Source organism: Ascidiella aspersa, chromosome 8 (genome assembly GCF_963924565.1).
Source record: "Ascidiella aspersa chromosome 8, kaAscAspe10.2, whole genome shotgun sequence".
NCBI classification, from domain to species: Eukaryota; Metazoa; Chordata; class Ascidiacea; order Phlebobranchia; family Ascidiidae; genus Ascidiella; species Ascidiella aspersa.
The window spans coordinates 3,355,004-3,370,672 of record NC_139454.1 but is presented as its reverse complement, the minus strand read 5'-3'; the positions used below and the strand labels follow the sequence as shown (position 1 = coordinate 3,370,672).

Sequence of the window (15,669 nt, the reverse complement as noted above, 5' to 3'; positions counted from 1 at the left end):
TGTAAAAAAATCTAAGATATATAACCGAATTTTATTAATGTTTAATGAAAACAACTCATTTTAACTCGAGTCATTTGTCCGAAAGACTTAAGTCAAGTAAAATAATTTTCCCAAATGTCCTAAGTCAAGTCAAATCAATTCAAAACAGTGACTTAAGTGCACTTCAGAGTCAGAGTCAAGTCATTGACTTAAGTCATTACAACACTGCAATTACCAGGGGAGCTGGTTTTTTGATTCATATGAAACATAGAGAAACTGTTCTCCCAGCAATCGTAACATTAACCACAAAACAGCTCCTCTGGTAATTGTAATTCTTAACCAACGCTTCGGCAACCTATCCAAGTCGCGGTTGCCAAAACGCTGGTTAATAATTACAATAACCAGAGGAGCTGTTTTTTGATTCATATGAAGCAGTCTACTCACGTCGGATTGTAAAGTCTCCGGTTCATCTGCAAAAGTTCGCACAAGATTCAGGTTGTTGTCGGTTTTCGGTTTGCACGGTCCACTGATCAGCTGGATGGCAACACGTGACTTGTTCTGGTCGAATGACTTCCAATCGCGCGTGAAGCTGATGTAAAAACAATATTTAGACAAGTTTAAACAAAAAAGTTTATCGAAAAGTTTAGTAAGGTTCTGTTTTCCTTTTTAAACAGTGTCTGTTTTGCGCAGTTAAAACACAATTTTTTTTGAAGCCAATCGATTTTGCATGCAAAGCTTTTGCAAAACAAACATAAAACAAAGACCTTCAAATTAAAAATAAGCACTATACTTATTAGGACTTACTGAATTCCGAAATAACTGTTTTACCTATGGATACGACACTTGTAAAATAAACATCACTCAGACTGATTCTCACTCTTTCATGAACTCTTTGATCTTCAAGTAGTTGGGTGTTGTGACGTTGCTTATCGTTTGTGACGTAACAGGCACCGCGACGCCGCTCGTTTCCAGCGCTGGGCAATCGTCGACGCGATTCGACGAATCGACCAGAAACAGAAAATCTATGACGTCATCAGTTTTGACGTCGCACTCCGCTTGGCGACAAGTCTCGACTCTTCTGTAGCACTGCTCATCGGACGAAATGACGTTGTTGTTGCTATTGTCAAGGCAACTGCGTGTGGAGATGCGCTCGCCCTCGCCACAAGAGGCGCTGCAGGGGGCGCTTGCCCACTCCGACCATTCCTGCGTTTGAATTCAAGTTTGTCGTTTCTAATTTTCAAGTAAATTAGCCCAGGTTTAGATGAGGTTAAATCACTGATTTGGAAAATCTAAATTAACTGATAGTAGACCTACCTGCGTTTCAAGTTTGTCGCTATACCTATACTTATCCATTAGAAGTCATTTTAAAATCTAGGTTCAGTTTAAAGCAAACTAGGCCTATTGTTTTTTTATAAATAAAGTTTAAGTCATAGAAAACTAATTTTATTTAGTTGACAGTTTAATAGGTTTGATCTAAAAGAGTATCACATAACGGTTGTAGGTGTTGTCTCATTTAAAAATTACAAACAAAACCTAAATATAAGACAAGTCAAGCATATGTCTCAGTACGTTAAGTAAGCTTTTTCGACCCAAATAGAAAATTACTGTCAAACTTAAACTCATTAAAGTTGGTTCATTTACACAAATCATTGCATAGTTAGAGGCGACTCGACCTACATTCAATTAAGGGAAAGTTTAAGTTTATAAATTGCACAACTCCTATACGTTTATGTTTACATTTAAAATTGCTCATTCTTACGTCACAAAAGTTCTGGTTGCAGGCCTCAAATTCAGTTGAGCTTCCTTGGCACGTGGTGTCGGGGCACTCCCTAGACCGCGACCTGGTGCCGCTGGCGCACGAGCTGGAACACTGACTCCATTGGGCCCAGATGCCCCAACTTTTGGGAAGAGAAAGTGTGACGTCAATGGAGGGGCATACCCTAACGCAGGAACGGGTCTTGTTGTAGCATTCTAAGGCGCCTGTAACGAGACAAAGTGGTTTTGCAAACTTTTTACAATAAACTTTGGAATCAAACAGTCCAAGTTGATTACAAATTCGAAGCAAGCGTCTTTTTTTCTTGTCTGCGGCAGATTCCTTACAAAATTGTTTTAGCTAACATCTCAAGGCTGTAAAAATATGTTAGTACAACATTTCCAACATTTTTTTGTTATGGTCCCCTCTTTAGTCATTTTTAATTATTCATTCCACCCCCTATGACGAAAAACAAAATGTTTTGTTAGTAATTTAAAAAAAAATAACAAAGCCATTATATTCGATAAGACACGACATGACAGATACCGTCTATATTTTTTGGAGTCTCTGATGATTGAACATCACAAACCAGAGTTGAACATCGATACTTTGGCACATTTGAACCTTTTTTAAGCCTGGTCAGACTCACTGACCTAAACATAGCCTTTTTTTCCTGTTATTCTTGGCCTGTTGTATTTTTACACTGACGATGGCGTGAGAGATTGCCGAAATGTTTGTAAATAACGAAATAATGATTTTTTACAATATAATCGCTTGACTATTTTTAATTGTTTCTACAACACTTTTCAAAGTGAACACCTTTAGAATGTTCTACAATGTAATATAAAAGCAACTAAACAATAAGGTTTTTTACGCATCTTTCGCATTCACTATCTGATCAATAACTTCAGCTGGAGCCTATACTTCGCTGAGTTTTATTTATAACAATTTATTAACAACTTGTGTACAGTAGCCCTATGAGAAATTTTAGTACTGTTTTTGATGATGGAGTAATTTTCCTACCACGATTTGTTTCTTTTAATTTTTTTGTATAAAACTTTTAAACAGAAAAACCGATGACTAAATGTGTGTGTCGACGCATTCATTCACTTCTAAGTATTATTAAAATTTAAATTAAATGAACAGTCCGGTAACTTTGATCCCAGCACAACCAAATTGTGTTACTTTATAAATTGCTAAGCTTTTGTAACTAAACTCAACCTGAAACTATTAATCCTGTTAATGAAAAGTGGACCGACAGTTTTACAGCCCTTGTTCATACCTTTAGACTTGTCTAGTTGGGCGCACTCTCTTGTCATTCTTCTGGTTCCGATGGCCTGCTTCTTGGCCGGCCCGTCGCACCCCCCTAGACACTCTGTCGGCCCCCAGTCGGTCCACTCGTTGCAGAGGTCGAGATTGCACCCCTGATTCTGGGACTTTTCCGGGCATTTTTCATCGTCTTGTGTGAGATTATTTCCTTCCCTGCAATTTAAGACAATGGTAAATCGTGGATGAAGGCAACATATACAGTTATACATATAAGCGATTTTTAAATATGATCTAGACCAGTGTTTTTCAGCCTTAACACTAAGCATATATTTTTTTGGCGTGCCACAATCAGTTTTATTATTTATGGCAGTAAATGGCATATTTTAATAGGCTAATTAAAAATGCTTGTCATAATAAAACACTGAAAAATAACATTAATATTTTAAAATTATTAACAAATTAACAACTTATACTATAGACTTCTTTTTTCAACAATTTGTTGACAAAGGCATTGGTTTTGGTTTTAAATGTCAATTTATGTTAACATTATCAGTAAATGTGATCGGATGTTAATATAAATCATTCCTAATTCATCGGAACAAACTGAAAAGATCAAATAACATACTTCTAATATTTTAAAGCTTTTTGAATTTCAGCTTTGGCGACCTTATTTTATTATTCACATAACTTTTTGAACTAACCATTAATTCTTGTTAGTTCACACGAAAACCGGCCCAAATGACGTCACACAGACACGTATTGTGACGTAAATGGAATTGAAAATAGGACCACGAACGATTCTTTCTGACAGAGGTCGTAAAAATTAATTGCAAATAAAGGTTTTCGGAAATGTATTTTTGGAACTAAATTTTGGCCTATCACCTAAAAAAAAATTTTAAACGTTTGAACTTTTTTTTGTTTGCTTGAAATTAGTAAGACGTCATTGGTATCAGATCGCAAAAGTTTTTATATAAAATATCGGGTATTGGGTTAAAATGATTTGAAGGTTTCCATTCATTGTTTTACTCGTTTCCGCATAGTTCTGAAGTGATTTAATATCAGACAGGATCGCGATACTTTTGTCCAAAATATCAGGTATCGGAACAAAATTGGGTCTATAAAAATTGGCCTTGGTTGTAGATGGTAGTAGGACGTAGTAAGAATATCAAAGCCCTAAGCAGAGATATACTTCGTCTTGAAACGTTGTGAATTAACTTCAGTCTACAGTGAGAGTCGAGTCGGAGACAACAACATTAGAAGCATCCCGCAAACTCACTAGGGACTGGGGTTGAATATAAAGACGTTTCGGATTACTTTGGAAAACACTCCCAAGAGCTTTGAAATGTAATTTCTGATGACGTTTTGTTAAAAAACGTCGCACAAACTAAAACATTTGTATCAGGCATCCCGAATTTTAATTATTCATCTTGGTCAAAAAGGTGAAATAATCATCACGATAAAAAAAAAACGAAACCTTATCTCCGTTTTTGAATGTACGTAAAAGTAAAGATGTCCGGATTGTCCGGTACTTCGAATTATATTTCGATAACGATAACCGATATGTCATGCAAAAATCGCGATATGTGTTAATAGAAAATGGCTCCATTCATATGACCAGGTAAGTAATAATGAATAAATGAATAAGTGCTAAATTAATACCAAAATTGGTAATGATTTACCGTGTGTTTGACCGAGATATGCTTTTGCATTAGGCAGCCTATTTATCTTAGATTTCAATGTAATACATCGTCAACTTAAGCTTGTATCGTGTTATCAGAAGCTTTGGCTATTCTTCAGTGTGGGAAACAGTGCCTTAATGCTTTTGCGATAAGACTGGTGTCCTAAGTTCAAATCTAACCATAAGCTAGTGTTTCGTAACCGCAAGTGGCAATTCAAGCCTTTTAATCCGGTTTGGTCCGCCTAATCTTTCTAAACCCCCAAAAAATTTACGATAACATCCTTATAAAGATGTTTTTCCTTCGCTTGAATACGTGTGGCTACTCTTTAAACCCCCAAACGGCGAAAACTATAGGTTGCATAATATCTTGCCCACAACAATTTCTTTGTATTTTCCGTGTGTTGTAGCTTTAAGCAGAAATGATGATGCCGTTTTGGCGTAACTGCATTATTCCGTGTTTTAGATAAACCTGTTTTAGATCTCTTTAGGCCTTATTGTTCCTTTGGAATCTTTCCAGCAAAATTTACACAGATCCCACATTAAAATTATTGATTTATAATATTAAAGTGTTTTGTTCATAAAATAATTATAACGTTGTTGCAGCTACAGAAAAATTGTTCAGCGTTCATATATTATGTTATCTTATATGGCATGAAGTGAGGGCTTGACTTTCCAAAACTTTGTAGATTGCGATCCCTTTCAATATATTAAAACTTTGCTCGGCGTTCAGGTATGACAATTGAAAAAGTACAACCTCGAACTGTTTCCTCAATACAGTTTGGAAAGATGAACTATAGGATAAGAGATGTACGATACTCGACATTTCATTCCTATGATGATACCCGATATTCTAACCGAAAAGTTTCGAAATTCGATCCAAAATGGCGTTATGATCTGATTTTAAGTAGCCTATTACTAATTAGTATATGTTAACTCAAAATAATTTTAACACTTTTAACCACATGAAAATACAACAACTTATAGACTGACCTGTCCAGGCAGATCTTGAGGCGACTTCTGATTCCAGGTCCACAAGATTGCGAACAGGCCGACCACAAGTTCCATATTTGGAACACAATCGTTGCTTCTTGGGACGAACTAGATGCTGCTGCCGTAGTTGTTGGTGTAGTTGCTGTTGTCGACATTTCTGTAGATGCTGTTGTAGGTGTTTCTGTAGTTGTTGTTGAAGTTGCTGTAGTCGCTATTTTTGGTATTAATGCAGATGTTGCTAGTGTAACTGTTGCTGTAGATGCTGTTGTAGGTGCTTCTGTAGTTGTTGTTGTAGTTGCTGAAGTTGTCGTACTTGCTGTTGTTGCTGTAGTTGCTATTGTAGGCATTTCTGTAGTTGCTGTTGTTGCTGTAGTTGCTATTGTAGGCATCTCTGTAGTTGCTGCTAGCGTTGTCGATTGTGTTTCTACTGGCGGCGTCGTTTGAACCGATGACGTCACCTCCAAAGTGCTGAAGTCACCTTTCGGCGTCGTGGCGGCGGCGAAGCGCGCAGTGACGTAACAATTCAGTTCGGGGCACTCAAGGCTTCTAATCGAACAACGGTCGAAGATGATTTGCTGGGCCTGGGTCCTCGGGGACTCGGCGCCGAACCAACAGGTCCTAGTGGAACCCGATGGAACCGGGGTTTCCCCGCACGAGGTGGGACAGGGGACTGGGCGGCTCCAAGGGCCCCATAACTTGCACATGTTCCCGTTGCAGGGGCGCTTTTGTAGGCTCTGGCCCTGGGGGTCTGAGGGGGAACAACGAACCGAGCCCACGTCACGGCTGTTGATCCGGCATCGTCGCCCTCTGTGACGAAACAAGGGGAGAGTGTTACGTAACAAACGAGTGACGGCAGCACTCAAGACAATTGTTGGTTAGTAAGGATATAGATGTTAAGCGCTTTGGTGGTCACCCGGTGAAATTAGAAGATAAGTTTCTAGTCGATCTAGCTGACCTTTACCAAATTACACCCAGAGCCTGATTGCCCGTTGTAATTTACAACAAAATTATTGGATTTGTAACTGGTTTCGTAATGAAACGCTTAAACCTAATTGTGCAAACGTTTTGGCAAAACCAAACGATTGCAAAGTGTTTTATTTTCAAAAAAGAAATGAAAACTATAATACTTTGACGTTTTTTAACTTTTTAACTTTTTTGAATAAACCGTCTTCAACTTTTAAAAAGTTATAACTTTAAAGATTTCCGTTTTTTGGTAATGATCAACCCGAAATTCATGAATTTTTTTTGGCCAACAAAAATTGAACCGCACATATACACAATTTGTATTCTGTGATCAAGATGTTCTGGAGTCATTCTGGCCGACGATAACGGCAACCATTGCATAGTAGGCCTACATTAGGATGCCTTCGGAAAGCTTAAATTAGTTGATTTTTAAGCTGAAGGAGCAGACCATACAGAGCAGTATTTATAGTAGGATAAAACAACGTCAACAAGATTTAGTTCAGGGGTTCTTAAAACTGGGGTACATGGACCCCTTGGGGGTCCGTGAAATAATTTTAAGGATTCTATGAAGGTTAAATTGAAATATATATGTACATTTAAGAAGTAATCAATTTTTAAAAAAAAAAAATACTTTAATAAAAAATAAACCGTTTTAGCACTGTGTGTATTTAGACTCCATCGTACTTAAATCATCAGCAAATATTTCAGAAAGTATATTTGATTTTGACGTCAATTTATGACGTCATTTGGTACAAACGCAAAGCAAAAAAAAAATTAGGAACACCATTTTAGTTGCTAGATCCGTTGAAAAGCGAACCTGTATTGATTTCCAGGCGTGCAGCTGGAAGAGCAAACTCCCCACTGTTCCCACTGTGACCAAGTGGGGAGACTCACGGCAGGAATAGGCACACAAGCCGGTCGTATGCATCCATTCTCCCTCAAGTAGCATATCTGCGGGCCTATCTTGCCTCGGTCCAAACAAACTCTGAAAGTAAAAAAACGAAGTTAAGACAAATTTCCGATACTTGAAGAGAAAACCATAGTTACTTTTTTTTAAATAGATAAATATTTATTTTGTTGCAGAGATGTGACACTATCTAGAAATGCAAACTTGTCCAGGTCACAATAAACATCAACAATAAATATTCAAGGCTTGTAAGCCAAAAAACAAGCTCAAACTTTTTAAACCTTTACCCAAACTTGCAAAAACTATCCAGGAATCAATAAAACACAAAATGGCGGTGAAACCTACGACCGGTGCGTGTCGTACAGGTTGAACACACCTGGTGGTAAAGGCTTTCCCGATTCCCCCGCAAGTAATCGAGCAGGGCATCACGTTTTTCCAGGAATCCCAAGACCGGCACAGATCATCGTTGCAAGTCTGTGACACCGATTGTTCCGGACAAACCCTCGACGCTACTGGACCACCTGTAAGTTAGTAAAAGCAATTAAATTGGACTCCATTTTGTGTCCTAATCAATAATTTCGCCGTTTTTGTGACACCGTTTTATCCGGGCAAACCGACGACGCTACTGGACCACCTGTAAGTTAGTAAATGCGGTTAAATTGGACTCCATTTTGTGTTCAAATCATTGCCTTGTTTTTATGGGTTTTTGTATGGCAAAAACTTAAAATTGAGTCAGTATGTCTAAAAAATGACAGAAAATGGGGTAAAAATGGCCAATTTGAAAGCAACCTTACGTTGTTCATTTAACAGCAATACAAAGTAACACGAAAGTTAAAAAGGATCAATACTACTTGTCTTTAAAGTATTTCAGTGAGTACAAAAAAGGATTTTGTGATAGGTTCGGAAAGTCAAACTTGGAAAACTACCAAGGTACGTAATTATTAAAACAAAGAAAAACATACTATATCGCTTAAGAAAAAGGCAAAGACGCCATAACATAAAAATATTTTAGCATAATACATCAAACAACGTTGGACAATAATGGCTGGAGGTTGTAGTTGGACTAAAGCCCATATAGAAGTATAGGTAGCATTTTTAACGTTTCAAAAAAATCTTTAACAATTATTTGAAACAAACTACTTCCTAAACTTCTAAATGGGCTTTAATATTCTATACGTCTAACTACAGCCTCATGCCATTGTGTTAAGATTTGTTCGAAACGTTAAAAGTGCTAACTACTTCTGTTTGTACGTTCACATTATTTCTCCATCTAATTAAAACATCCAGAGAATTTTAAAACATTTTTTGAAACGTTTAAAACACCCTTCGTACATATCTGTAGTGTTTGATCAAACAAGTCATATTTAAGAAATGAACTTCTCACCTCTTGTACATTGTCTTGTCCTTGCGCGAATGCCTCTCGTGCACATATTAGAACACGCTGACCACTGCCCCCATGCGGACCAAATTAATACGACAGGTCGGCCACGAGTGGTCGTAGTTGGCGCACGGGTTGTGGTTGTTGTTATTGCCACTGTTGATGCCACAGGTGACGCAGCTGAGGTACATAGAAAGAATAAATTTTAAGAAACATTTCTTCGAAACACTCAAATATATTGTTTGTAAAAACACCTTTGGCACTTTTGTTATTAAAAAAAAGCATACATAACCGTTCAATCGTAGTTTTACTGGTAGGCAGTTTATGTTTTCATTTAAAACAGAAAAGGGCAAACTAGCTTTCTTGTCATAAAAAGGCAAACTATAGCTTGATAACGAGTGTAAAGCCAAAAAGTTTTAGTAGATTGAAATCATCTTGATTATAACCAAGCTGTGCGGAAAGGAAAAAGCACATTGTGTGAGTGCGGCGCAGCAGAGGACACAGTCACTCACCGCTTAAAATGCCCTTTGATTGATGAGCCATGCTCCACCACTGATCTCACCGAATTTAACGATCGGGCGAGACAGTGTGTCGAAAAATGGAAACTCTCCATTTAAAAATACCAACTTTAAAGACTCGAATATATATATATATATATAACCAAGCTTTGATTTACTTCCCAGTCACGTTAACTGAAGATGATACAAGTTTGTATCAAAACGTCTTAATCAAAATGATGTCGATTTATTCGACCGTCTTGACTTTGTAATTCATTATTAAGCTACTTTACAGATTTGTGCTTAGTGTACCCAAGGAAAGCTGCATTGTATTAACAAATCAGAGAGGACAAACACAAATTTCAATCGGAAAATTAAAAATCTAAAAAAAAACACAACCCACCCCTGTAACAGCTGGATCCGTAACGATCGAAGCTGAAGCAGCATCCGACTCTCTCACAAGCAAACCTGTACAAGTTGCCACAAGATTGACGCCTCGACCTCTCAACCTGGCAGTTGGCTCTGGAGCAATCGCCTAACAGGGAGAAAAGTTGACAAATTTAAATCAGGAACGTATTAGGCAAAAAATAGCAAACGCCAAACAAGGAAAAACGTGAATAAATTTTGATTTCGAAACTCGTGGAATCAAGAGAATAGCCTAACAAAGAAAAAAATGGATAAATTTTGATTCCGAAACTCGTGGAATCAAGAGAATAGCCTAACAAGGAGAAAAAACGTGAAAAATTTTTGATTTGTAAACTCGTTGGATACCATGCATAGCCTAACAAGGAAAAACATGATAACATTTAAATGTACCGTTTTAGTTAAAGAGCAAATGGATAAAAAGCAGTTGCCTAACAAGAAAAAACGTGGAAAAATTCAATAAGGAACGTATTAGGCAAAGAGCCTAGAAATGGAAAAAAGTGGACACATTTTGGTCATAATACGTGTTGGTTAAAAGCAATCGCCTATCGTATGGAAAAACTGATAAAATGTAATTTAGGAAATCTTTTGATAAAGAGAAATTGCAAAACACGTAAAATGAGGTAAATTGATTTAGAAACCTATTGCAAAAAAAGCAATCATATGGCATGAAAAAAAATGAGTAAACTTTGAATTTTATTTTCTCTGAAGGAAAAGGGGGAAAAATTATTTTAGAACGAATTTCAAAAAGAGCAATAGCCCAGTTTGGAAAAAACAAAAAAACTTGGAAACCTATTTGCTATACTGCAAACGCCTAACACAGAAAAAGGTTATCAATTTGAGTTGCAAACTTCCTGGGTAAAGAGCAATATCCTAGTACGTAAAAAAATGAAAAAACTTGATACACAAACGTTTGGATAAAGAGCATTTGCCTATGAAAAACGTGACAGAAAATAGATGTATTAACCCTTTAGATCAAGAACACTCGACTGACATGTAAAAATAGGAAATTTTGGCTTAAAAAGTTTGTTAATAAACAGCAATAGCCTAGAGCCCTACAATGCAAAAACTTGTGATTTACAAACGTAATTAATAAGGAGCAATCAAGAGCAATAGGATAAAGAACAACAATCTAACACAAAAAAGCGATAAATTTTATTAACAAACTTATTGCATAAAAAGCAATTTTTATGACTTCTGGAACGTTTAATGACCTAAACAGTAAAATCCTGCAGTACAAGTCACTTTTAATTTTATGGACTCATTGCAATAAATAGGGTTTAATAGACCAACTCTGCGCGAAGAACAAAATCATCGTAAAAACAGTAATAGATCAATCAATTTGCGGTGGGAATTGTTTGCGAATAAAGGCCGCTTCTCGCGTTTTACGACTTTCGTTCGAACGGGAATGGAAAAAGTGTCGCGGTATTGCCAAATCGGCGGATGAATATTGCGCGCGCGCTGGGATATGGCGTTCACGCGAACCGGTAATTTCGCTCGCTCGCTTCTCGTTAATGTTTAACGACTCTGGGGGTAAAATTTGCACCAGTGCGTCGGGGGCGGAACCGGATAAAGGACTTCCCAACACGTGTATACAAAAACTACACAGGCTCAGAGGGGAGCGAGTCGAGAAACAACCATACGCCAATGCTTCAACCATACGCCAATGCTTTCTCCATCCTGTTTGTAAAACTATCCTGTGGTGAGGTTCGAACTCACAACCTCTGTCATACTGGGACGGTCGCTCTACCAACTAAGTTATAAAGGCTTAGAGGGGAGTGAGTAGAGAAACAACCATAGCATAATTGCTTACTGCATCTTGTTTATCACACTAGACTGCGGTGAGGTTCGAACTCATGACCTCCGCTTTATCAACTGAGCTACACAGGCTCAGAGGAGAGCAAGTTGAGAAACAAACATGAACAATTGTCTGCTGTATCTTGTTTGTAAAACTGTCTGAACTCGCGACCTTGGTACATTGAGACCCCGATCTTACACTCTGTGCCTTACCTTGTGGAGCAAAGCATCTTGGTGCAGAGGCGAATAGGTAGATGCGATAGTAATTGGGGTCGAAGCAGCAACCAACCTCACTGCACTTAGCTGGTGTAAGAAGACCAGGAACAAGACATCCGCGACGCTGGTAGATGGAAACCTGGCACTGGCAAGCCTGCAGGGGCCCTGCGAATCAATGGGTGCATTTTTAGTCGTTAGGAATTGTATGTTTGCTGTAATCTAAATCTTCAAAAAGTTTAATTAAAGCGTTATCAAAACTATGAGGCTTTTATTTATCGGTTATTTAGAACGTTTGGGGTAGAATTATCAATTTCTGTGAATCAATGCGAGTTTTTAAGTGGTTGGGTATTTTACGGTTTGCTGTAATTTAAATGTTCATCATTTTTAATCAAAACGTTGTAAATATATTTAGGCCTATATTTTGGTGCTATTACAAAAGGTTTGTTGTAGAATTGCCATTTTTTAGCTAATAATGAGTGCAGATTATTAAATATGTTGTATCTATACCAGACCTACTAAGAATGTGCTTAAAACGTAACAAAATATTTAAGCGTGTATTTTAAAACTATTGAAAAAGTTTGGGGGTAGAATTAACAATTTTCGGTTGCAATGCGGGTATTTTAATCGTTAAGTATTACGGTTTGCTGTAATTTAAGCATCCAAGCCTTTATCAAAAATGTCAAGCGTTATTTTGGGGCTTTTAAAAAAGATTTTGGGGTAGAATTAACACATTTTAGCTGAATGAGTGAATTTAAAATTTTGCGGTTATTTAAAGGTAAAACGGATAATATTCAGATTGGAAGATTTCCATTGGCTGATACCATTTTTAGTTTCATTAAGGCCAGACTACATAACTCTAAATATAGGAAAGCTGGTAAACAATAACTAAGAACGCCCTTTAAGCAAATTTGTTTGTTTCGCACTGTTTCGTTTTTCTTTGCGTGTTTCGCATTCTTTCCCTTTTCTTCGCATCTTTTCGCGCATTTTCGCGACCCCAGTGCGAAGCGAGCGCCGGTGCAGGTGGCGGGTCGCGATGAAGGATCTTTTATTAAGTCGTCGCGCCATAAACGCTACGTAATGCGCTTGTAAAAACATAAAAATCTCCAGGAGAACGTGCAACGCGTGAGGCAAGTCTACGCCGCTGGCCTTGAATGACGTCAAACACAAATACGTCAATCAGGGGCACACTAAGACAACTAGATAATTCTGCTCAACTAATTCAACGAATTTGAGCAAAAAGCGGCTAAATGTCTTCGGCGCTTTAATTTTACTTCGAAGCTATTTCGGGTTTTATCAAAATGTTACTAACAAATAGCTTCTTGAACTAAATTTATTAATAGTGAATGAAACGTAATTACAGTTTTTCTAGCAAATTTATTAGTTTTCTACCGGTTATTCTTATTCGATAGGGTGCTTTTAATTTTCCTGTAGTCAGGAAATGATTTTTGCAAAACTGCTACCTAAATTGCGTTTTAGTTTATTTTCAGATAGTGTTGAATAAATGTTTTTCCACCCTAAAAAAACATCAGAACAATCACATGTGGAGAAGTTTATTTAGCAGGACAAGTTTTAAAAAAATATATATCCTGTAATTCTATATGAACAAACAGCAAATACCGTGTCCAAAAAAAGAGAATACCGTAACAAACTTTAGCAACCACTTTTCGATTTCCATTTTTAACTTTATTTTATAAGTATCACATTATAACATTGAAAAAGAGCTCGCAAAATCTCATAAAATAAAAAAGATCGTCGCTATTAATGCCCCCCCCCCCCCCTCTGGGTGGTAAAATTGAGGCCATTAACAGTCGAACGAACAGAGTTGGAACAGCGCGATTCTCTTGCAGTTGGCTCACCGGCAAAACGTGACTGTATAACTTGTAACGAGTGCTTTCGACCAAATGTTGCCGCCCACCTGAATAGTTGTCGGGTCACACGTCAAGTTAACAAACAGGGCGGGAACCGGACGGACCACAAACTGGAGAGATATCACGAGAAGGCTCAGCCGAAATTTTAAAGCCTGTTTTTATTTGGGGAGAAATGAACTCTACGCGAACCTTTGGGCGCCTTTTTCTGAGAGGTTGATCGGAAAATGAGAATGATAACGAGGGCCCTATAGAATGGATATCAAAGCCTATAGAGCTACACTGTAGGTTTCATTTGGAAATGTTTCGAATAAATCCCAAGATAATGGCTTGAGGTTGTAGTCTATAGTTTGGTGTAGCATTTTGTGGACGTTTTGAATAAATCTTAAATGGCTAAAGGTTTTGGCCCTTAGTTTGATGTAAAATTAATATCAAAGCCCATACCGAAGTATAGGAATAGCATTTCGTGAACGGTACGCATATTCCTTATTGCAACGTCCAGCAAATGCTTTCTTTTATGCATGGGTTTTAATAGTTACTCTACCTTTAATTATCCTCCACACGTTATCTTAAAATATATTCCTACATTCACGAAATGATACCTACTTCTGTATAGGTTTTAGTATACGTCGAACTACAACCTCAAGTCATTGTATTTTTATTCGTAACGTTTTGAAAATGCTTTCTATTTATGTCTAAGCTATAAAATATTTAATCTATCTAAAAATAGGGTGGTTTCTTAACCAGAGGTTCAAGGACTGTTCAAGGGGGGTGTGGGGATGCTGAATTAGACACAAAAAATGTATTACTGTAATTTATTTCTTTGCTCAGTTAAATGTCAAAATAACTCACATTTTCGTATTGTACTACTGTGTTATCAGTTGATCTATAAAAAAATTTGTTATTAAAGCAATTTTAGAAGGGGGTGCGACAATTGTTTGGTGATTTGAAAGGGGCGCAGCAAGAAAAAGGGTAACTTCCACTGATCTAAAATGAGATAGTTTAATGAATCTACATACTGTTTTTCGTGACTCAAACTTAATGGCTAATTTACGTAAAACTTTGCAAAACTCTGATGGCTGGCTTTATACAACATAGAATATAGTGGCACCCAATCCAGCGTGAATTAGGAAGTTGAGTGATTATAAACTAAACGGAAAAACACTAAACTGGACTCTCTAGTTTTATCATATTTCATATAAATAGACTTCGTTAGATTTAATTGTAGTAGAAATATTTCTGACGCATTTTTTTACAAATTTTTGGTTTATTTGTTTAATTTTTTTAAATTTTTTTTAACGAAATGCGTTACAGTAGCGAACTTATACTATATCAGTTATTATCATTATAACAGAAATTGTTAAAGCTCTAAATTAAGGCGCCCTGTAATTGTACTACGATATTGATATACAGTTTTCAAATTAGACAAATGCTGTTTTCAACTAATATTATACTAATTATCAAACTGCAATAGCCCGCTTATCATTTCCATTATAAAGGATGTGCATGCGCGGTTTTAACTTTCTAATGCATCAAATTACTAAATTTTAATAAAGGCTTGCAAGCAAGTAATCATTAGGCTTCCTACGTGCAATCAAACAGTAAACATTTAGTTGAAGGTTGTAGTTAAAAGGTAACATTTTATGAACAACTTAAGTAAATCTTAAAATTATGGTTGGAGGTTTTAGTTATATGTATATTGAATATCAATGCCCATACCGAAGTAGGTAGCATATTGTGAACGTTTTGGATAACTCTTAGGATAGTTGCTGGAGTTTGTAGTTAGGCGTAGAATCAATATCAAAGCCCATAAAGAATTAGGTTTAGTTTTGGAAACGTTTCGAATAAATCCTGTTGAAATTAAAAAAAGATATTTCGAACTTTAACAAAATACTACATAAACTTCTAAATGGGCTTTGGTGATCATTCTACGTCGAAAAGAGTAAAACCTTTA

The 15,669-nt window shown here is 36.9% G+C and overlaps 1 protein-coding gene across 1 annotated transcript; it reads right to left on the bottom strand.

Annotated features, from left to right (window-relative positions):
• Positions 1 to 852: 852 nt before the first annotated feature.
• On the bottom strand, positions 853 to 12,309 carry LOC146135193 (uncharacterized). Its single transcript, XM_083395700.1, has 10 exons — positions 12,285 to 12,309; positions 11,848 to 12,015; positions 9,818 to 9,949; positions 8,924 to 9,097; positions 7,916 to 8,060; positions 7,450 to 7,617; positions 5,670 to 6,476; positions 3,015 to 3,214; positions 1,739 to 1,959; positions 853 to 1,182 (listed from the first exon to the last, which is right to left on the bottom strand). Exons 1-10 carry the CDS (start codon positions 12,307 to 12,309, stop codon positions 853 to 855), a joined length of 2,370 nt encoding a protein of 789 aa, XP_083251826.1.
• Between the last annotated feature and the right edge of the window lie 3,360 nt (positions 12,310 to 15,669).